Genomic DNA, 22,852 nt, shown 5'->3' with positions numbered 1-22,852 from the left:
CTTTTAATTTCATGGCTGTAGTCACCATCTGCAGTGATTTTGAAGTTCAAGAAAATAAAGTCTCTCACTGTTTCCACTGTTTCCCCATCTATTTGCCATGAAGTGATGGGACTGGATGCCATGATCTGCGTTTTTTGAATGTTGAGTTTTAAGCCAGCTTTTTCACTCTCCTCTTTCACCTTCATCAAGAGGCTCTTTAGTTCCTCTTCGCTTTCTACCATAAGGGTGGTGTCATCTGCATATCTGGGGTTATTGATATTTCTTCTCAAAAATCTTAATTCTACATTGTGATTCTTCCAGCCTGGCATTTCACATGATGTACTCTTCGTATAAGTTAAATAAGCAGGGTGACAATATACAACCTTGACATACCCCTTTCCCAAGTTTGAACCAGTCTGTTCCATGTCCGGTTCTAACTGTTGCTTCTTGACCTGCATACAGGTTTTTTAGGAGGCAGGTAAGATGGTCTTGTATTCCCATCTCTTTAAGAATTTTTCACAGTTTGTTGTGATCTACACAGTTAAAGGCTTTAGCATAGTCAATAAAGCAGAAATAGATGTTTTTCTGGAATTCTCTTGCTTTTTCTATGATTCAACTGATGTTGGCAATTTGATCTCTGGTTCCTCTGCCTTTTCTAAATCTGGAAGTTCTCTGTTGACATACTGTTGAAGCCTAGCTTGAAGGATTTTGAGCATTATCTTGCTAGCATGTGAAGTGAGTACAGTTGTATGGTAGTTTGAGCATTCTTTGGCGTTGCCCTTCTTTGGGATTAGAATTGAAAACTGATCTTTTCCAGTTTGTGGCCACTGCTGAGTTTTCCAAATTTGCTGGCATATAGAGTGTAGCACTTTCATAGCATCATCTTTTAGGATTTAAAATAGCTCAGCAGGAATTTCATCACCTCCATTAGCTTTGTTCGTAGTAAAGCTTCCTAAGGCCCACTTGACTTCACACTCTAGCATGTCTGGGTCTAGGTGAGGGATCACACCATCATGGTTATCTGGGTCATGAAGATCTTTTTTGTATAGTTCTTCTGTGTATTCTTGCCACCTCTTCTTAATATCTTCTGCTTCTGTTAAGTCCATACTGTTTCTGGGTGTCATGTAAGTGTTAGCTATTATAAATATACTTGTAAATAAAGTTAAAACCATCATTACTGGGTCATGGAAAGCTCATCAGTCCAAACAAGTCTTCTCTTAAAAAATTTTTTTAAGGCAACTCTTATAATTATTTTCTTTTTTCCTTCACTTTCATTCCCCTCATCCCTGTCGGTACCAATTCCTAGGATATACCCAGGTCTTTGTTTGCCTTGTATCTGTGTTTTGAACTTAACGTGAGTAGTATTATCCTTACTGTTGTCTTACAGTTTTCTAACTCAAAAGTATGTTTTAAATTTTACTGATGTTGCTCTGTGTACCTCAAAGTCATGTCTTCTAACTGTTGCATGTATATTATTGTGTGAGGTCTGTTATTTATAGATTCTTACTGCTGTACACCTACATTGGCTCAAACTCTCCACCCTTTGTATGTATCCCTGTATATACCCTGTATGTATGTAACGCCTTTGTATGTATCCCTGTATCTACCCTGACTGGGAGCATGTTCGTTGGGTGCCTGCCCAGAACGTTTGAGGATCGTAAGGAACATATATCTCTATTTTCACAAAATTCTGCTGCATTGCTACCAGAATGGCTGTACCAGTCTGTCCTCCCACTAGCATTGCAGGGGTCCAGTTTCTTCCTTTCTTTTCCATTATTTGGGAATGTTTGGGCAAATCTGGTGGATGTAGAATCTCCTGGTTATTTTAACGTGTATTTCTCTGATTATCTTGATACATTGTTAGCCACTCAGGAGTCTCCTTCTGTATAATGCCTGTTCTTATCATATGCACCTCTTCTACAGTATATTCTGACTTCTTTTTCTAGGAGTACCTTTTATATTCTAATATTAATCTGTCTTCTCCCAGTCTCTGCACACTTGTGATCTTTCCAGTTTCCTCATGGAACCAAAACTCATTCACCGTGTAGTCAAGTCCATCAAATTGTTCTGCTTGTGACTTGAGCTTTTGGTCTTGATTCAGAAATGCTTATCTACAAATTACAGAGTTGTGCTCCTACCCTGTCTTTTGTTAGCTTGTGTTTCTGCTTTTTTACATTTAGATTTTTGCCTCTGTATATACCCTGTAAGGCAGCAAACCAACCATATTTTTGCTTTTCCCAGTAACATTTGTGCTGTCCTACTGATTTATGGTAGGGGGTTCCCTGGTGGCTCGGTGGTAAAGAACCCGTCTACCAATGTAAGAGACACAGGTTCGATCCCTGGGTCAGAAAAATCCCCTGGAGAAGGAAATGGCAACTGACTCTAGTATTCTTGCCTGGAGAATCCCATGGACAGAGAAGCCTGGTGGGCTACAGTCCGTGGGGTCACAAAAGAGTTGGATTCAACTTGGCAACTAAACCACCACCATCACTGATTTATGATGCTGTATTGGTAATATACCAGATTCTCATGTATACATAAACATATCTCACACCCTCTTTTCTAGTTTTCAATGCAGTTGCTAGTTCCTGCACGAATACCACATATAATCACTGTGGTTTTGCTATTTTTAGTATTTGCATCTGTTGGGAGGGTGATCCCCTCTTATTTTTCTGAGAAAAATTTACTTGACCCTTCATAAACCTTTATTCTTCTACTCCACTCCAGTACTCTTGCCTGGAAAATCCCATGGACGGAGGAGCCTGGAAGGCTGCAGTCCATGGGGTCGATGAGGGTCGGACACGACTGAGCGACTTTACTTTCACTTTTCACTTTCCTGCATTGGAGAAGGAAATGGCAACCCACTCCAGTGTTCTTGCCTGGAGAATCCCAGGGACGGGGGAGCCTGGTGGGCTGCCGTCTATGAGGTCGTTCAGAGTTGGACATGACTGAAGTTACTTAGCAGCAGCAGCATGTATTATACTGAATTTGTTGAGTTGCTCAAGAAATCCCACTGGAATTTTTATTAGAAAAATGATATAATTATTTGGGAGATGTGACATCTATAAAATGAAGTGAAGTCGCTCAGTCATGTCTGACTCTTTACGACCCTGTGGACTGTAACCCGCCAGGCTCCTCTGTCCATGGGATTCTCCAGGCAAGAATACTGGAGTGGGCTGCCATTTCCTTCTTCAGGGGATCTTCCCGACCCAGGGATCGAACCTGGGTCTCCGGCATTGCAGGCAGATGCTTTATCCCCTGAGCCACCAGGTCAACTATAAACACTATAAAGGTGTTGCTCCATTCATTCACTTGGCCTGTGTGTCTTCATTTTCTTAATCCTTCATGAATTTTTTTCCACAGGATTAAAAGAACTTCTGAATGAAAGTTTCATGTACTCCTGATTGGATTAATACCTGTACATCAGAGTTTTTATTGTTATTATGAATATCTTATTTTCTACTATATTTTCTGGTTATTGTCGATTCAGAGGAACGCTGTTGACTTTTCTAAGTTTATCGTATATCTGGCAACTTTGGGCTCACTAATTTTCTTTTTGTTTTCTGTAAAATGGTCACATGTACAATCAGTGACTGTTTTTGTTCCTTCTTACTCTTCTGCCTCTTTTTTTTGTTGTTCCTATTTTGTTGGCTCATGCCTCTAGTACTGTTAAACAGTAATGATGATATTGGAATCCTTATCTTGTTTGTAAGACTAAAAGCAATGAAACTAAACTTTTTATATTAAGTGTGGGGTTTACTCTGGGTTTTATGCGGTGGCTCTAACATAATTAAGTTAAAGAAACTTTTGGTTCTTGTTTTCAGAGTTATTTTTCTGTTAAAAAGAAAGTCTTTGTTAAAGACTTAATGAAGCCTTAAAAGCCTTAGAAAGTGTTTCATGTTATTTACAAACGTATATTAAATAAGATGATTTTCTTGGATCTGCAGTTCTAAGAGAATATAGTACACAGTTATTTCGCTTTCAAAGGAGTGTGGCGTATGTATTTTTATAACAGGTGAATGTGCAAGAGGAAAGGTGAAAATGGATAATGGATATCAGCTTTCATCCTTTATATCAAATATTTTAATGTCAACCTTGTATCAGACACTGTTTTTTTTTAATTTAAATTTTTATTGAAGCATAGTTGATTAGTTTTATGGGGTTGCAAGGAGTTGGACACGACTGAGCGACTGAACTGAACTGATTAGTTTCTGTTGTACAGTGAAATGTCAGTTATAGACATAGCCACTCTTTTTTAGATTCTTTTCCCATATAGGTAGTTTTATAGAGTACTGAGTTGAGTTCCCTGTGCTATACAGTAGGTCCTTATTGTTGTTGTCCAGTTGCTCAGTCATGTCCAACTCTTTGCCACTCCATGAACTGCAGCATGCCAGGCTTCCCTGTCCTTCGCTATCTCTTAGAGTTTGCTCAGACTCTCTGTCTGTTGAGTCAGTGATGCCATCCAACCATCTCATCCTCTGCTGCCCTCTTCTACTCTTGCCTTCAATCTTTCCCAGCATCAGGGTCTTTTCCAATGAGATGGTTCTTTGCATCAAGTGGCCAAAGTATTGGAGCTTCAGCATCAGTCCTTCCAGTGAGTATTCAGGTCCTTATTAATTATCTGTTTCATATGTAGTCATGTATGTATGTCAATCCCAGTCTCTCGATTTATCCCACCCCTCTGCCAGACTCTGTTTTAATGATTAAGCCCTCGTTTAATTGAGAAGGACCAGCTGGATGGGCTGAGTCTCAGGCTGCTGCTGCTACTGCTGCTGCTGCTAAGTCTCTTCAGTCGTGTCCGACTCTGTGCGACCCCATAGACGGCAGCCCACCAGGCTCCCCCGTCCCTGGGATTCTCCAGGCAAGGACACTGGAGTGGGTTGCCATTTCCTTCTCCAACGCATGAAAGTGAAAAGTGAAAGTGAAGTTGCTCAGTCATGTCCGACTCTTTGCGACCCCGTGGACTGCAGCCTACCAGGCTCCTCCATCCATGGGATTTTCTAGGTGGGGTGCCATCGCCTTCCCCAGAGTCTCAGGCTCTTTGGGTTAAATGTTGAACGAGACTTGTAATCTGGCTCCTCCTTTGGTATGTTTCATTCTGCCTCGTTGAGGCTGTAGTTTTTAGGTCTATAAAGTGGGAGGTATAGACCTGAAGTCTCTTCTAGCTCTGAAATTCTGTGATTTCACATGAGGAGGAATGGAGAGAATGGGACTTGGACAGTAGGAGGGAATCCTCCTGCTCTTAGAACAAAGCACTGAACCAGGAGTCTTGGGACCTGGAATCGCAAGGTCCCAAGCACAGGGTATGTATGGGTGAAAGAAGCAAGAGCTGAGAGGGTAGATGTATGGATGGTTTTAAAATTGTGCATAGGTACTTCCCCGGTGGTCCACTGGTTAAGTGGAGACGGCAATGGCACCCTGCTCCAGTACTCTTGCCTGGAAAATTCCGTGGATGGAGGAGCCTGGTAGGCTACAGTCCATGGGGTCGCAAAGAGTCAGACATGACTGAGCGACTTCACTTTCCCTTTTCACTTTCATGCATTGGAGAAGGAAATAGCAACCCACTCCAGTGCTCTTGCCTGGAGCATCCCAGGGACAGGGGAGCCTGGTGTGCTGCCATCTGTGGGGTCACACAGAGTCGGACAGGACTGAAACAACTTAGCAGCAGCAGCCACCGGTTAAGAATTTGCCTTCCAACACAGGGGATGTGAGTTCGATCTCTGGTGTTGGAACTAAGCTTCCACATGCTGTGGGGCAACTAAGCCTGTGCTGCAACTAAAACCCATGCAGCCAAAGAAATAAATAAATATTTAAAAAGTAAGATCGCATATAATCATTTTCTAGGTGGATCTGGAGAATGGCAGAAGGTGAGGAAGTGGGGAAAAAGGATTTTGTGTGATAAGGGTGCCAAGTGCATGAGACCAATGCTTTCAGCCCATTTGGGACCTCAACTTGATCTAGATGGAGGTTTGGATCAAGAGTATGGGTTAGGGATTCTGGAACAGTTGGGTTAGCTGTGAGAGAAGAGTCAGCAGAATTTATTTGGGGGCTGAAAATGTTGAGAGAGAGAAGGCAAGCTGGAAATGTCAAGTTTTCTTTCCCTTTATCTGCAAGAACTAGAAATACTGCACTTGCGTGTCCTGATTTTTCAGAGATCCAGCATTTGCATGTATAATCAGGGTGATATGTTTAGAAACAGGAGAGCGCTCTCCTCTCAGGGGAAAACCATGACTTTTCCTTTGCACACATGTTTGCATGCGTTTTTATGTGTGTATTTTTAAGAGAATCTTAGTGGAACATCTCTAAGATGTGTGAAGGATTCACAGAGGACAATGGAAGAAATTTCCAAAGCTTGGTAACTTAAAGTTGAAACTCCTATTTCTGTAAGAGGGCAGGAGTTTGGAAAAGTAGAGAGAGCTGAGTATAATTTTGAATCATTAATCTTGGGAATGAACTTGGAAAATGGCCCACTTTAAAACATTTTATTTCTACTCTAGGTTTTAAGCTCAAGTGACAGAATATTAAAAAAAAAAAAACAAAAATAAAAAGGGCAAATGAAACTGTATCTAAGAAGCTATTAAGCAAAATATTTAGTAGAATAGATTGATTTAAAAATATTCCACATTTATTCAGATGCTGACTGCCAGGAAATCAAAATTCTGAATAATTTTAAGGCCCTGAATGTAATATTTTAAAAACTTTAGGCTTTTTCTCTTTTGGTTGACTTTGAGGTATGTGTACTTTTGGAAGAAAAGAAATAAGCCATAGTTTTAATGCTTAGTTTTCACTTTGGGCTTCCCTAGTGGCTCAGACAGTGAAGAATCTGCCTGCAGTGCAGGAGACCCAGGTTTGATCCCTGGATCAGGAAGATCCCCTGGAGAAGGAACTGGCAACCCACTCCAGTATTCTTGCCTGGAGAATTCCAAGGACAGAGGAGCCTGGAGGGCTACAGTCCATGGGCTTGCAAAGTCAGACAGGACTGAGCAACTAACACACATATTTAGAAATGGCACATTATTCTTTTCTTTTTTTTTTAAGAGGAAGAGGGAAAGAATGTGATGAAATGATTTGAGTTGGTTGAATTTATTTTTCAAAATTGTAACCAGGCTGGTTTGATTTCTCTGCCTTCCTGGGGCTATGTGACTGAAATCTAGTGTCTTTTTTTTTCCCTTTGCTGTGGAAGAATTCAAGGAAGTGAGGGAGATGGGCACCAAAATTAAATGGCATTTGAAGGCTGTTATAATTTTCTCTCTGAAGTTTTTCCCATCAGAAAAATTTTCTACAGAAGCAGTTGCCATGGATGTATATTTAAGATAACCACCTCCCTTACTCCTTTTTAGCTTTTTAATTTCATCTCTGGGAAGCCTAGTTATAAATTTTTGATACACGTTTTATGGCATTTTTAGGACCAGCTGATGATCTTTTCAATTTGGGGCTTTGTTTATTCCAAAATCCTAATGGGAAACAGCCCATTACTTATTTATACTAATTCTTTGCCGTCAGTACCCGTGTAGCACTGGAGCAGTCTACAGGCACTTTGTGTTCAACAGCAGATGGATTTTCACAAACGTGCAATCGTAGTAGATGTGCTTTGTACTTTTTTGTCCGGAGCAAACTGTTTTTCAGTTATTAGGATGATTATTCTTAACTTACCCTTTTTTTTAAGTTAAGGCAGTTAAGGTAAGGCTATGTCTGCACAAAGTACTCAGATGAAAACCACCTTTAAATCCTTAATTTGATTCTGGGACCACTTAATCTTTCATTTTCACAATGCCTCACAGTACTTGGATGCAATCTCAAAAACGACAGAATGATCTCTGTTCATTTCCAAGGCAAACCATTCAATATCACAGTAATCCAAGTCTATGCCGCAACCAGTAACGCTGAGGAACCTGAAGTTGAACAGTTCTATGAAGACCTACAAGACCTTTTACAACTAACACCCGAAAAAGATGTCCTTTTCACTATAGGGGACTGGAATGCAAAAGTAGGAAGTCAAGAAACACCTGGAGTAACAGGCAAATTTGGCCTTGGAATACGGAATGAAGCAGGGCAAAGAAAATTTTGCCAAGAAAATGCACTGGTCATAACAAACACCCTCTTCCAACAACACAAGAGAAGACTCTATAGATGGACATCACCAGATGGTCAACACCAAAATCAGATTGATTATATTCTTTGCAGCCAAAGATGGAGAAGCTCTATGCAGTCAGCAAAAACAAGACCAGGAGCTGACTGTGGCTCAGACCATGAACTCCTTATTGCCAAATTCAGACTTAAATTGAAGAAAGTAGGGAAAACCACTAGACCATTCAGGTATGATCTAAATCAAATCCCTTATGATTATACAGTGGAAGTGAGAAATAGATTTAAGGGCCTGGATCTGATAGATAGAGTGCCTGATGAGCTATGGAATGAGGTTCGTGACATTGTACAGGAGACAGGGATCAAGACCATCCCCATGGAAAAGAAATGCAAAAAAGCAAAATGGCTGTCTGGGGAGGGCTTACAAATAGCTGTGAAAAGAAGAGAAGCAAAAAGCAAAGGAGAAAAGGAAAGATATAAACATCTGAATGCAGAGTTCCAAAGAATAGCAAGAAGAGATAAGAAAGCCTTCTTCAGCGATCAATGCAAAGAAATAGAGGAAAACAACAGAATGGGAAAGACTAGGGATCTCTTCAAGAAAATCAGAGATACCAAAGGAACATTTCATGCAAAGATGAGCTCGATAAAGGACAGAAATTGTATGGACCTAACACAAGCAAAAGATATTAAGAAGAGATGGCAAGAATACACAGAAGAACTGTACAAAAAAGATCTTCACGACCCAGATAATCACGATGGTGTGATCACTGACCTAGAGCCAGACATCCTGGAATGTGAAGTCAGGTGGGCCTTAGAAAGCATCACTACGAGCAAAGCTAGTGGAGGTGATGGAATTCCAGTTGAGCTTTTCCAAATCCTGAAAGATGATGCTGTGAAAGTGCTGCACTCAATATGCCAGCAAATTTGGAAAACTCAGCAGTGGCCACGGGACTGGAAAAGGTCAGTTTTCATTCCAATTCCAAAGAAAGGCAATGCCAAAGAATGCTCAAAGTACCGCACAATTGCACTCATCTCACACGCTAGTAAAGTAATGCTCAAAATTCTCCAAGCCAGGCTTCAGCAATATGTGAACCGTGAACTTCCAGATGTTCAAGCTGGTTTTAGAAAAGGCAGAGGAACCAGAGATCAAATTGCCAACATCCGCTGGATCATGGAAAAAGCAAGAGAGTTCCAGAAAAACATCTATTTCTGCTTTATTGACTATGCCAAAGCCTTTGACTGTGTGGATCACAGTAAACTGTGGAAAATTCTGAAAGAGATGGGAATACCAGACCACCTGATCTGCCTTTTGATAAATTTGTATGCAGGTCAGGAAGCAACAGTTAGAACTGGACATGGAACAACAGACTGGTTCCAAATAGGAAAAGGAGTTCGTCAAGGCTGTATATCGTCACCCTGCTTATTTAACTTCTATGCAGAGTACATCATGAGAAATGCTGGACTAGAAGAAACACAAGCTGGAATCAAGATTGCTGGGAGAAATATCAATAACCTCAGATATGCAGATGACACCACCCTTATGGCAGAAAGTGAAGAGGAACTCAAAAGCCTCTTGATGAAAGTGAAAGAGGAGAGCGAAAAAGTTGGCTTAAAGCTCAACATTCAGAAAACGAAGATCATGGCATCTGGTCCCATCACTTCATGGGAAATAGATGGGGAAACAGTGGAAACAGTGTCATACTATTTTTCTGGGCTCCAAAATCACTGCAGATGGTGACTGCAGCCATGAAATTAAAAGACGCTTACTCTTTGGAAGGAAAGTTATGACCAACCTAGATAGCATATTGAAAAGCAGAGACATTACTTTGCCAACAAAGGTTCGTCTAGTCAAGGCTATGGTTTTTCCTGTGGTCATGTATGGATGTGAGAGTTGAACTATGAAGAAGGCTGAGTGCCGAAGAATTGATGCTTTTGAACTGTGGTGTTGGAGAAGACTCTTGAGAGTCCCTTGGACTGCAAGGAGATCCAACCAGTCCATTCTGAAGGAGATCAGCCCTGGGATTTCTTTGGAAGGAATGATGCTAAAGCTGAAACTCCAGTACTTTGGCCACTTCATGCGAAGAGTTGACTCATTGGAAAAGACTCTGATGCTGGGAGGGATTGAGGGCAGAAGGAGAAGGTGACAACAGAGGTTGAGATGGCTGGATGGCATCACTGACTCGATGGATGTGAGTCCGGGAGTTGGTGATGGACAGGGAGGCCTGGCATGCTGCTATTCATGGGGTCGCAAAGAGTCGGACACAACTGAGTGACTGATCTGATCTGATCTGATGAATGGTAATGGTGACGCTTATTGCATGCTTTCTACATGACGTGCTTCACCTGTGTCTTTTCATGTTATTCTCCAACAGCCCTATGAGGTAGGTAATATAATTTTAGAAAGTAAAACGCTAGGTGAGTTTACTATGTCTCATAACTTATGAGTGGCAGGGCACAGATTCGAAACCAGGCCACTGACTTGAGAAAATTCGGTCTTGACCACCCCGCACCCTGCCCGCTGTCCTGTGGTATCCAGTTCCCCTGCTGCTCTTCTGGGTGGTGCAGCAATGGCGGGAAGCTTCAGGCAGTCCCTGATTCTCTTATGAGCTCCTCAGACTAGACTCTGTCTGGCTTATTGCTTGGTTTCCCTGGCTGGAAGCACTCTTTCCAGGGCTGCTTCTCCGTTTGCAATCACATCTCTCCTTCATGCCCATGTTGGCCAGTAAATACACAGAGAATGTCTGTGTGTCCCTTCCACCAATGCCTGGGAGCCCAGGGATCCAAGGAAGAAAGCTGGGAAAACCAGGAGGTTGGTGGATTTCAGAAAACCTGAGTACGTGTGCAGTCTTGGCCACGGTCTGAATATCTTTGTGTTCACGGTCTGAACGCACATTCTCTGCTACCTGTTCCCTCTTTGGCCTCACCCCCATTTTTCATGCAGGCACCCCACTGACCTGGTGCTACTGGCCAAGAGAGGGGACACGTGGGGTGACTCTTCCTAGGTTAGGGTGAGTCGTATTCCCAGGTAGAAGTGGTGACTCTTGCCTCAGAATTTTCTGCAGATGGCACACTCAGCATTTCTCATTAGCCCCACTGAAGTCAGTATTCGGAGCAAAACCCTGACATGTGGTACCTCAGGCTTTGAAAATATTTTATTTTAAATTTGTAGCAGGGAGGGGTGTGTATGCCACCTAAATGTGATTCTTTTTTAAAGAAATTTGGTCGTGCCACACGCTTTACAGGATCTTAGTTCCCGAGCTTGGGATCCAGCCCGCATCCTCAGCGGGAAAGCATGGAGTCCTCACCGCTGGGCGGCCAGGGAGTTCCCTAAGTGTAATTTTCAAACACAACCTGAACATTTTCAAGAGGCCACTTAAAAAAATTTTTTTTTTAAATTTTATGTTAGAGTTTTGCCAAGTCACAATGTTGTGTGATAGTTTCAGGTGGACAAAAAGGGGCTCAACCACATATATACACGTATCCATTCTCCACCACGGAGAAGGCAATGGCACCCCACTCCAGTACCCTTGCCTGGAAAATCCCATGGACGGAGGAGCCTGATAGGCTGAAGTCCATGGGGTCGCTAAGAGTCGGACACGACTGAGCGACTTCACTTTCACTTTTCACTTTCATGCATTGGAAAAGGAAATGGCAACCCACTCCAGTGTTCTTGCCTGGAGAATCCCAGGGACGGGGGTGCCTGGTGGGCTGCCGTCTATGGGGTCGCACAGAGTCAGAAACGACTGAAGTGACTCAGCATTCTCCCCCAAACTCCCCTCCCAGCCAGGCTGCCGCTTGACATTGAGCCGAGCTGCAGTAGGCTGGCCTGTCATAAAGGGCCCGCTTGTTTGTAGGGGTGGCAGTTGTTGCTTCTTCTTCTGCCTTTTCCTCCCAGTTCCGGATGCCCTATGGGATTTACCAGGAGACTTTTTTTTTTGCTCCTGTTTGCCCTCAGGAGGAGGCATGGGTATGAATTAAACCGTGAGAAACACACAGTGAATGGGAAATTAAAGGTTTTTCGCCTCAAATTTACTGCTTGTGAATTCAGATGACAGCCATTAGATAATAAATATAGGGTTAGCCATCCACAGCAGAATTCCTTGGCTCCCGGGTGACTTTCCTGATTTATTGCTGTCTATGGGACAGTCTTTCAGGCAGCGAGAGGCCTTCCTTTCTGATTTCTGATGGATTCTCATTCTACTCAGAATCTAGAAGTATGGTTCTCCTTACAGTCTTGCTGACCATATAGATTCTCCAGTAAGTATTTAATTACATCTTGGACTTCATCACGACTTTGATCCTAAAGAAAATAAGGAGCAGGTCAATGACTGCTTACAATTTTGTGCTAAGCGACTTCTTAACATTTTAAAAATCGATAATGCCACCATCGATCAACTCTTAAGGGCTGTAAGGAAAGAAATGAACTGTGGCCACACGGCTCCTGCACAGCAACCCCTGTGCTAAGCGTTTTTTGTACCTGAGCTAATTCAACTTTCATGATGGCTCTTAAGGGTCAATATTATGATGCCTTTTTTAAAGATTAGGAAATTGTTGCTTAATAAGAAAACTCGAATAACTCACCTGAGGTCACACAGCTTGAAGCTGGTAGTGCTAGGATTGGAGGTGGGGGTGAAACCTGGCTGTCTGGCTTCAAAGCCTGTTGAAAAATCTGCCTTTTCTTGGGTTGGAATAAGGCTCCCAAACAATCAAAATGTATTTCAGTGGATTAGGCAAATTTGCTGCTGTTGAAGGATTGAAGAGGGAGTTCCCTGGCGGTCCAGTGGTTAAAACTCTGTGCTTCCGTTGCAGGGGCACAGGCTCTATCCCTGGTCAGGGAACTGAAATCCCACAGACTGTGCAGGACACACACACACACACGCATACAAACGTATATTATATACAAACAGAAAAAGTGTTACAGACATAGCTTCTTTCTTCCTCTTCACTCCAAGGGAAAAGATTGAAGTTGAAAGTAGATGACTATTGAATTTCAGTATAATCAAAGTATATTTAATTCTCAGACCAGAGATTTCTCCAGTTACCTGTTTATAAGGTAACTTGAAAGCAATACAGTGCTTCCCAAGTTTATCTGTCTTACTAATTCTGTCCAAGCTCAAATCCAGAGAAATGCGTGAGCTACCATGGTACTGCATGCTGACATAGAATTCTAGTTTCTACCCTGGCTCCTACGCAGCTCCCCACCCTCTTGGAGATTTGTAAAATGATGAATCATCAACTTTGGGGGAGGGGTAGTGCCTTACAGTGTTAGTTTCTGGTGTACAGTGAAGTGAATCGACTGTATGTATACATGTATCCCCTCCTTGAGCATCCCTCCCACCCCACTCCCCTCTGGGTCATCACAGAGCTGAGCTGAGCTGCCCATGCTGTATAGCAGCTTCCCTCTAGCTGCCTGTTTTACACATGGTAGTGTGTGTATGTCAATCCCAGTTCATCCCACAGCCTACCAGTCTGCTCTCTACATCTGCATTTCTATTCCTGCCCTGCACATAGGTTCATTTGTACCATTTTTCTAGAGATATATATATATATATATATGTGTGTTAATATGCAACGTTTGTTTTTCTATTTCTCACTTACGTCATTCTGTATGACAGACTCTAGGTCCATCCACGTCTCTGCAAATGACTCAAGTTTGTTCCTTTTTATGACTGAGAAATATCCCATTGTGTATGTATGTACCGCATCTTCTCTATCCAGTCATCTCTTGATGGACATCTAGGTTGCTGTCATGTTCTAGCTACTGTGAATAGTGCTGCAGTGGCCGTTGGAGTACATGTGTTTGTTTGTTTGTTTGTTTGTTTTTTAAGACCTGGGACTGTTACCCAAGGCTGCAGACTTTGAACTTCCTGTCTGGATTGCTTTGTACACCACACATGTCTCTCTGTCTCTCCCAATTCTACTCAAGCTTCAAGTCCTTTGCCCTCAGAATAGCCTCCTGTGATGAAGTCAGTTCACCTTGATCATGCTTTTCCTCACTCTGGCATTTTCTGGTTGTATTGCCAAATTAGCACTTTGTCATGTCTTCCTTTCTGTGTGTGTGTGCGTGTCTGTCTTGCTGTCTCTGGGTCTTTGCTCCTCTATCCCCCGCAACAGTATAAGCATCTGTGCTGAAAAACGGCCTCGTCCATCTTATGTTTTCCTCCACATCACATTTCAGATATTTTCCTTGGTGCACAGTACGTATTCAGTAAATATTAGGTAATTGAAATAGAGAAAATGGCACAAATCTGCCAGTTTTTCTCGAGCTGCCTTTTTTCCTCGAGATACAGATTTTTTAATGTAGAATTTAGAAAATCCATTCACTATAATCCATTCACATGGCTCAGAATGAAAGAATCTCTCTCCCTCTCTGTTCACACTCTTATTCACATCTCCTCCGTGGAATAAGCAGCCACTTGGAGTTCAGCGTGTATCCTTCTAGATGATTTTTGTGTTTTAAACAATGATAAAAATACTCATTTTCCACATTTTAACACAGAACTTTGCATACTATAGCACAGTTAGGCACCTTGCCTTTTTCACTTAACTACATACCTTAGAGGGTTCTTTTCCCAAACCAGTTCACGAAGGCCTTTCTTCTAATCCTCTTAGCCTCCTGGTAGTGTTCCGTCATGGAGGTGTGCCGTGTCTCGTTAACCTATCGCATATGGAGGGACCTTTAGGTGGCTTCCGATCCTTTCCATTAAACACTCGGCTTTGGTGCCATTATGCCTGGGTGCAGGTGTGTGGAAGAGACGTTCTCCAATAGGATGTTGCTGGGTCACGGGGAAGCGCCCCTGTAACTGGGGCAGGGCCTGTCGGATTGCTCTCCTCAGGGTGTCTGTCACTTGACAGTCCTGCATCACTGTCTCTCCGTGGTCTGTCAGCAGACTGCATACTGATTCTTTCGGGTTTTTACAATCTGATGGGTAAAAGATGGTATATCTAAATGTGGTTTGAATTTACATTTATCATATGAATACAGTTGAACACCTTTTCATATGGCTTAAGGGCCATTTATGGGTTTTTTGTGTGTGAACTATCTATTCATATCTTGCCCTATTAGAATACTGTGCTCAGTCACATCAATTCCTAGAAATTCTTCTCCTACTTACAAATTAGAATGATGAACCATTTGTGAAGCTAGTTGAAAATATTTTTTCTGGTTTATCGGTTGACTCTGTTGGTGGCAGGAGTGGGTTTTTGAAATTTGTTTCCTGTGCAGAGGGCTTCCCTGGTAGCTCAGCTGGTAAAGAATCCACCTGCAATGCAGGAGACCCTGGTTCGATTCCTGGGTTGGGAAGATCTGCTGGAGAAGGGATAGGCTATGCACTCTAGTATTCTTGAACTTGCCTGGTGGCTCAGCTGGTAAAGAATCTGCCTGCAATGTGGGAGATCCAGGTTCAATCCCTGGATTGGGAAGATCCCCTGGAGAAGGGGAAGGCTACCCACTCCAGTACTGTGGCCTGGAGATTCCTTGGACTGTATAGTCCATGGGGTTCACAAAGATCAGACACAACTGAGTGACTTTTACTTTTCCCCGTGTATAAGTTTTCAATTTTTAGGTCATTAAATTTATTGAGTTTTTCTGTTATGACCTTTGGATTTGTTTTCTTTCTTTCTTTTTTCTTAGTCTTTGATCTGTTTGGGGTCTGTGATCTGAGAGATAAATCTGTTTTTCAGTTGGCTGCCCAGTTAGTCCAACACATTATTGAAAAATGTATTGCCACTGAGTTGAGATGCTGTCCTTATACCCAGTTACTGTTTGTATGATATGTCACAATAGGATGAAATACCAGCAGTGCGGACAAATGAGGATTAATTGGTGGATAACTTAGTTCATTCTTAGTACTCATGCAGCAAACATGTGTTAAGTACTTAATGAATTAAACAATCATGATGTGCCGGGTCTTGGGGGTACAAAGATGAGTTTGAAAGAATCTCATATAGTTAAGCTGGATAATAAACATAGCCTCAGTGTAGTAGAATAGGAGGGTGGAGAGGCTGAGACAGACAGGGAATGCTTCACAGAACACTGAGCACTCAGCTGGCTTTACCACAGGAGGGGAGGGTATTAGGAAGAGGAACACAGACCCCTGAGAGCCTGTGGTGTCTGAAGGCCTTGGAGTAGCTCTCCATAGCCATAGTTTGGGGCAGGAGACCCTGCTAGAAGGGAGACCAGAAGCATAGTTAATGGGGATGGCCTCTGCGGCCTGAGAGAGTGCAAGATGAAAGCATGCACCCCCAGGCCCTCATCTGCTCTGAAGATGAAGGGGAAAGCCCGAGAGGCTCAGCACAGATGGAAGGCAGTGCCTGGCTGTGTTCTGCAGGCCGGTTGTTGAGTTTTGACACGTGTTGCTTCTTCTAGACACCTCCAAGCTCCCGAAGCCGAAGTCTCACTTTGCTCCCCCATGGAACGTCCAATTCTGCATCTCCCTCTAGCCAGAGACACCTCAGCGCGGGAGCCCCTGGCGTCGTCACAATCACGCATCACAAGTCGCCTGCCGCCGCCCGAAGAGCCAAGAGTCAGTATTCCGGCCAACTTCACGAAGTCAGAGAGGTAGGCCTCATTCTCCCTGTAGGTGGAGTTGTCTGTGGAAGGTGAGGGCTGCGATGTCGCTCCCCAGCCCCTTTTCTTTAGCGCCGTCTTGATGGATGGAGAGAGAGGACCAGAAGCAAACCTCCCAGAGATAGCCATCATGATTCCTCCTGGTTTAAAAAAAAAAAATTATTTCTGTTTCATGGGTTAAGTGAGTTGTCAGGAGACCTCTGCTACCCAGGCTCAAAAAGCAGGGGACACAAGCCCATAGAAACTTGAGGGAGGTGGAAGGGCTGTCCAGGGAAGTCTCCAGGCTCATAACAAAGGGAAAGAACATAAAGTGGATCATCAGGAAATAATTGAGGGCATTTTGAAATTCAGAAAACGTGGGACCTAAAGCTGATTTCCCCTTTTCTCCTTCACTTTATGAGGTGCTTATCCTCTCACACACTTCGAGGGGGTGTGAGCCAGTGAAAAGAATTCTGTCCTTGGAGGCAGAGGACTTTGTTGCCTTAAAGCTTGGAACCCACATTTCTGCATCTGCAAAATGGAAATGGCACAGGCCCTCCCAGCCTCTCAAGGGATCACATGTGATAATGTACATGAAAGCCCTTCTGCTGACAGTCCCTTAGGGGTTATGTTTTGTTTTTACTTTTGATTGGCTGGAAGTCATCAGTTTGGGGCTCCGAGGGTCTTTAGTGTTCATGTCATCCTCTGCAACTATTACCGAGAACTGACAGTATAAAATAAATGATCATGGTCTTGGTTTTCTTTTTCTTTATTTTTAAATTTTTCATTTATTTATTTGGCTGCCCCGGATCCCAGTTGTGGTGTGTGGGATCTTCTTTAGTTTCGGCATGCAGCATCTAGTTCTCTCACTAGGGATTGGACCCTGGGCCCCTGCGTCGGGAGCACAGAGTCTTAGCTACTGGGCCAGCAGGGAAGCCCTGTGGTCTCGCCTGTCTAACTTGTGTTGAGTACTGAGGCTTTTTGCCCTGCAGCTGTCTCATGTGGAGACCAGCTGGTCCTTTTTGAGAAGCAGCCGAGTCCTCACTGTGTCAAGCAGGAGAATGGGGCTCCCAGAATAGGTCTGGGTGCTGTCTAAATTAGCATGCCTCTTGCTTTATTTTTTAAGTGTCATAAGCCAAGGAGTGCTATGTCAGCTGGCTGTCTTGTTCTAATTCTGACCCAGAACAGAAAATCTGAAATCTTCTGACTCAAGTCTATAGGTGCATATGAAAGACATTTTTGGATAGATTTACACATGCATATACTTTTTATCAGAGAAGGCAATGACACCCCACTCCAGTACTCTTGCCTGGAAAATCCCATGGACGGAGGAGCCTGGTGGGCTGCAGTCCATGGGGTCGCTAAGAGTCAGACACGACTGAGCAACTTCACTTTCACTTTTCACTTTCATGCATTGGAGAAGGAAATGGCAACCCACTCCAGTGTTCTTGCCAGGAGAATCCCAGGGACGGGGGAGCCTGGTGGGCTGCCATCTCTGGGGTTGCATAGAGTTGGACACGACTGAAGCGACTTAGCAGCAGCAGCAGTAGCATACTTTTTATTGCCTAATAAGGAGAAGGTACAGAGTCAGATGCACCCTTTGAAACAGTCACCCTGATGTGGGGGAAAAAAAGTATCTATGAGCTTAACTTTGCTACCTTGGATGAAATAAGGAATGATTTGCTGCACTTGTGTATATGGCTCTTCATTTACAGCACATTTTCAAAAAGCTCTATTAGGGAAAACCTTGTATGTACATGAAGCAGAATAGAATAATGGTCCCCACCACCCAACTCAAATAATTTCAATCCTCTTTTGTTCTTGTTTGATCTCTTTCCCTCAACACTATTTTTGGCTTGAGTATTTTAATAGAATTTTAAATATTTTATTACTGCCAATAAATGTTTCAATATTTATCCAGTGGGTAAGGACTTAAAAAGAAACTATAACCACAATACCATCAGGTTGCTTTTATGTAAACCTCATTGAAGCTGTTTTTTGCAAGTAATTTAGAGACTTGAACCCTAAGAAGAAAAGAAAAAGCAAGTTTGTAGTATCTTGAGAATTCTTTTAAATGTGCAGTAATGAATCTTGGATAGATTTATTGATAGGAGTCCTGGTACATATGAAAAAAGGGAGGTGCTTGTGTTTAGTGGCCACAGGACTGGAAAAGGTCAGTTTTCATTCCAATCCCAAAGAAAGGTAATGCCAAAGAATGCTCAAAGTATCGCACAATTGCACTCATCTCACACGCTAGTGAAGTAATGCTCAAATTTCTCCAAGCCAGGCTTCAGCAATACATGAACCGTGAACTTCCTGATAGTCAAGCTGGTTTTAGGAAAGGCAGAGGAACCAGAGATCAAATTGCCAACATCCGCTGGATCATGGAAAAGGCAAGAGAGTTCCAGAAAGACATCTATTTCTGCTTTATTGACTATGCCAAAGCGTTTGACTGTGTGGATCACAATAAACTGTGGAAAATTCTGAAAGAGATGGGAATACCAGACCACCTGATCTGCCTCTTGAGAAATCTATATGCAGGTCAGGAAGCAACAGTTAGAACTGGACATGCAACAACAGACTGGTTTCAAATAGGAAAAGGAGTACATCAAGGCTGTATATTGTCACCCTGCTTATTTTAACTTCTATGCAGAGTACATGATGAGAAACGCTGGACTGGAAGAAACACAAGCTGGAATCAAGATTGCCGGGAGAAATATCAATAACCTCAGATATTCAGATGACACCACTCTTACGGCAGAAGGTGAAGAGGAACTAAAAAGCCTCTTGATGAAAGTGAAAGTGGAGAGTGAAAAAGCTGGCTTAAAGCTCAACATTCAGAAAATGAAGATCATGGCATCCGGTCCCATCACTTCATAGATTGGGAAATAGATTGGGAAACAGTGTCAGACTTTATTTTTTTGGGCTCCAAAATCACTGCAGATGGTGATTGCAGCCGTGAAATTAAAAGACTCTTACTCCTTGGAAGGAAAGTTATGACCAACCTAGATAGCATATTCAAAAGCAGAGACATTACTTTGCCAACAAAGGTCCATCTAGTCAAGGCTATGGTTTTTCCAGTGGTCATGTATGGATGTGAGAGTTGGACTGTGAAGAAGGCTGAGTGCCGAAGAATTGATGCTTTTGAACTGTGGTGTTGGAGAAGACTCTTGAGAGTCCCTTGGACTGCAAGGAGATCCAACTAGTCCATTCTGAAGGAGATCAGCCCTGGGATTTCTTTGGAAGGAATGATGCTAAAGCTGAAACTCCAGTACTTTGGCCACCTCATGTGAAGAGTTGAGTCATTGGAAAAGACTCTGATGCTGGGAGGGATTGGGGGCAGGAGGAGAAGGGGACGACAGAGGATGAGATGGCTGGATGGCATCACTGACTCAATGGATGTGAGTCTGAGTGAACTCCGGGAGTTGGTGATGGACAGGGAGGCCTGGCGTGCTGTGATTCATGGGGTCGCAAAGAGTCGGACACGACTGAGCGACTGAACTGAACTGAACTGAGCCAAAATAAAAGTTAGGGTATTTGGCTTAATTACTAGTAGCATTTGCTTCAGTATAATGCCAAAATCTTCTCTACATCCATTTTTAGAAATTCAAGCTTTTAAAAGGATAAAAGTATGTGCTTTGGCTATGTGTGTATAGAAATATTTAATTGTATGAAGTATATAATGCAAAAGAAATCTAAAGATCAGAATAACTCATAATCCTACCTCCCTTCACATAAGCACTGTTAATCTTTCAATGAGTTTATTCCTTTTTTTTGAACACTTTATTTTGTGAGATTCCAAAGTCGGCCATACCCATTTTCTTTTCTTAGCTTTTATTTTACTTTATTTTTTAAATTGAAGTAGTTTCAGGTGAATTTACTTCTTTTTTAATATATAAGCTAAATATGTGTTAGTCACTCAGTTGTGTCCAAGATACAAATTCTAAAGTATAAAATTCTAAGTAAAAATTCTGAAGCATAACCTCAACTTTGTAAATGACTATATATATATATATATATATATATATATATATATGCTGCTTTTTCAATGGAGGGAAATTATTGAAATTTACTAGGGAGTTTCATTATACGGAAGATAGTTAGGTGACATGCCTCCATAGCTGTTTTGATTTGGTGGTTGTACTTCTGGGCGACAACCAGGTATCTTCTCCAGGTGATTGCTTTTACATCTGTGATGACCTTTCTTGCTGAATATTCATTCTGAGCCAGCTTGTTGAGACGTGTATAAAACACTAGCAGTTGAGGGTTAGAGGGTGGCAGACACCTAAGAAGGAGGTGGAAGTTTTGATTCTCAGATTTCATGCCCAGCTTTCCTCCTGATTGGAGACGGGTAACTGTCGTGTGACATCTGTCCTTTCATGATATGGGCCAGTCCACCTTGGGAACTGAGAACATTTCACTCTGACCAGAAAGTTCTGCAGTTTTAAAAGTCTGTTAATCTCAAAGTATAAAGGTGCCTCGGCTTTTGGATTCCACTGTATTTATTCATAAAATAACTAGAAGAAAATGGAATAGCATTTTTAACCCAGCTGTACCAGGAAGATAAACTTACAGCCACTGAGGCAAGCCAGAAAATCATCGTCCACAAGACAGATGGGCCCGAATAGCTAAAGAACAAAAGAAAAATAGCCCAGCCACAAGCAACAGAATAAGTATTAAATGGAATGCCACAACATGGGTAAAAATAAAGGGACAGTGTAAAAGGTTAAATGGTTATCATCCAAAATACTGAGATCCCAAAGGTCAGTACACAAAGTTCTCTCTGGAAGTGGTGAGGAGAGATGATGATAGAAAATCCAAGACATGACATCATTGTGGAGAACAGGGATATCCTCCTCAGCAGTTCAGCAAATGGAAATCCAGTTTATTTTGTCTGCGAGATTACTCGAAATAATTATAGGTTACGGTGGTAAGAAATATTGGTAGTATTGCATATTTTCTTTTTTGCTACAGTTTGGTGATAAATTAAGCACAAAGAAGCTGTTTGTTGCCACTGACCCATAAATTCCCTGCTGGGAACTGTATTCTGAGGAAATAACTCATAGAACTGGGGGTAGAAGAGGAAAGTTAATTTGGGTTAAGCTGTTGATACTAGTAAAGTGATAGATTCAACACACAGCATTCCAGGAATGACTGAAGAAACAATAATACACTTAACACTCTGAATTGCTATATAGCAATTTAAGATAAAAGTCACATTAGTATCATTTCCACTTGGACATGTGTATATAAAATGAGACAATCAGGATAGACAATAATGTATAGACATGGCCCCTAGGTTCATCTTTTTATGGGGGGGGGGGCTGCTCCCTGTGGCATGTGGGATCTTAGTTCCCTGACCACGGATCCAACCCGTGCCACTGCATTGGAAGCATCAAACCTTAACCACTGAACCGCCAGGAACTGTGAACTTGCTTATTCAGTTCATGCCTCCACTCATTCTTCAGGGATTAACTGGGCATCTCTTATGTTGGAGAAGAAAATGGCAGCCCACTCTGGTACTCATGCTTGGAAAATCCCATGGATGGAGGAGCCTGGCAGGCTACAGTCCATGGGGTCGCAAAGAGTTGGACACAGCTGAGCGACTTCATTTCATTTTCATTTCATTTATGTGCCGGGCATTGGATTTTTAAGCTGAAAGCCATGTCTTATTCATCTTTGCATCTTCTAGCCCTAGCAGAAATAGGTGGGTGTGTCGGTTGGACACATTGATTTAAGGACCCATTTTCTAACAGAAGGCTTTAGAAATGGTATTGCGTAGGCATCGGGGGTTGCTTGGGTCACCGTACGAGGTGGTTGGTGATTGGTGGAGGGTTGAGTCAGGTGTTGACATGGTCTTCTCTGACTCTGAGGGCACTGCGGGGGGTACCTGGGGAACCATGCGACCGAGGGAAGAGCAGTGAGAGGGTGAGCCTCTGGATGTGCCGCTGGAGTCTATTAAATAGACTCTAACATGTTCTTAAAAATCCATTTGCGCCTCTCGCTGTGTAAGCATTTTATGATTGACCTGTGTGGTATTCATTTGTATTCTACCTTTTATACTTTTAGTGCCTTTATAACAGGTTTTAAGGTGGTTCACATTTGTTTAAATGGGCACAAGTTCAGTTGGTACAAGTGCAGGGTGACTTTTATAAAATGCCTGTGTGCTAGACGCTGTCTGAGAGAACACATCTCTCATGCCTGTTTTAGTTACTTTTTTGGCTGCATTGGGTCTTTGTT

At 42.5% G+C, this 22,852-nt stretch overlaps 1 protein-coding gene across 3 annotated transcripts in view; it reads left to right on the top strand.

Annotated features, from left to right (window-relative positions):
- Positions 1–22,852, top strand: part of OSBPL10 (oxysterol binding protein like 10) — a 340,081-nt gene that overhangs the window by 142,671 nt on the left and 174,558 nt on the right. For all 3 annotated transcript variants that reach the window (XM_070359885.1, XM_070359886.1, XM_070359887.1), the window contains one exon: positions 16,433–16,624. In XM_070359885.1, the coding sequence (XP_070215986.1) occupies positions 16,433–16,624 (192 nt within the window). The remainder of the gene's footprint in view (positions 1–16,432; positions 16,625–22,852) is intronic.

Source organism: Bos mutus, chromosome 22, assembly GCF_027580195.1.
Source record: "Bos mutus isolate GX-2022 chromosome 22, NWIPB_WYAK_1.1, whole genome shotgun sequence".
NCBI classification, from domain to species: domain Eukaryota; kingdom Metazoa; phylum Chordata; class Mammalia; order Artiodactyla; family Bovidae; genus Bos; species Bos mutus.
Note: the sequence above shows the minus strand (reverse complement) of the source record. Positions and strands in the feature narration are given on the sequence as shown.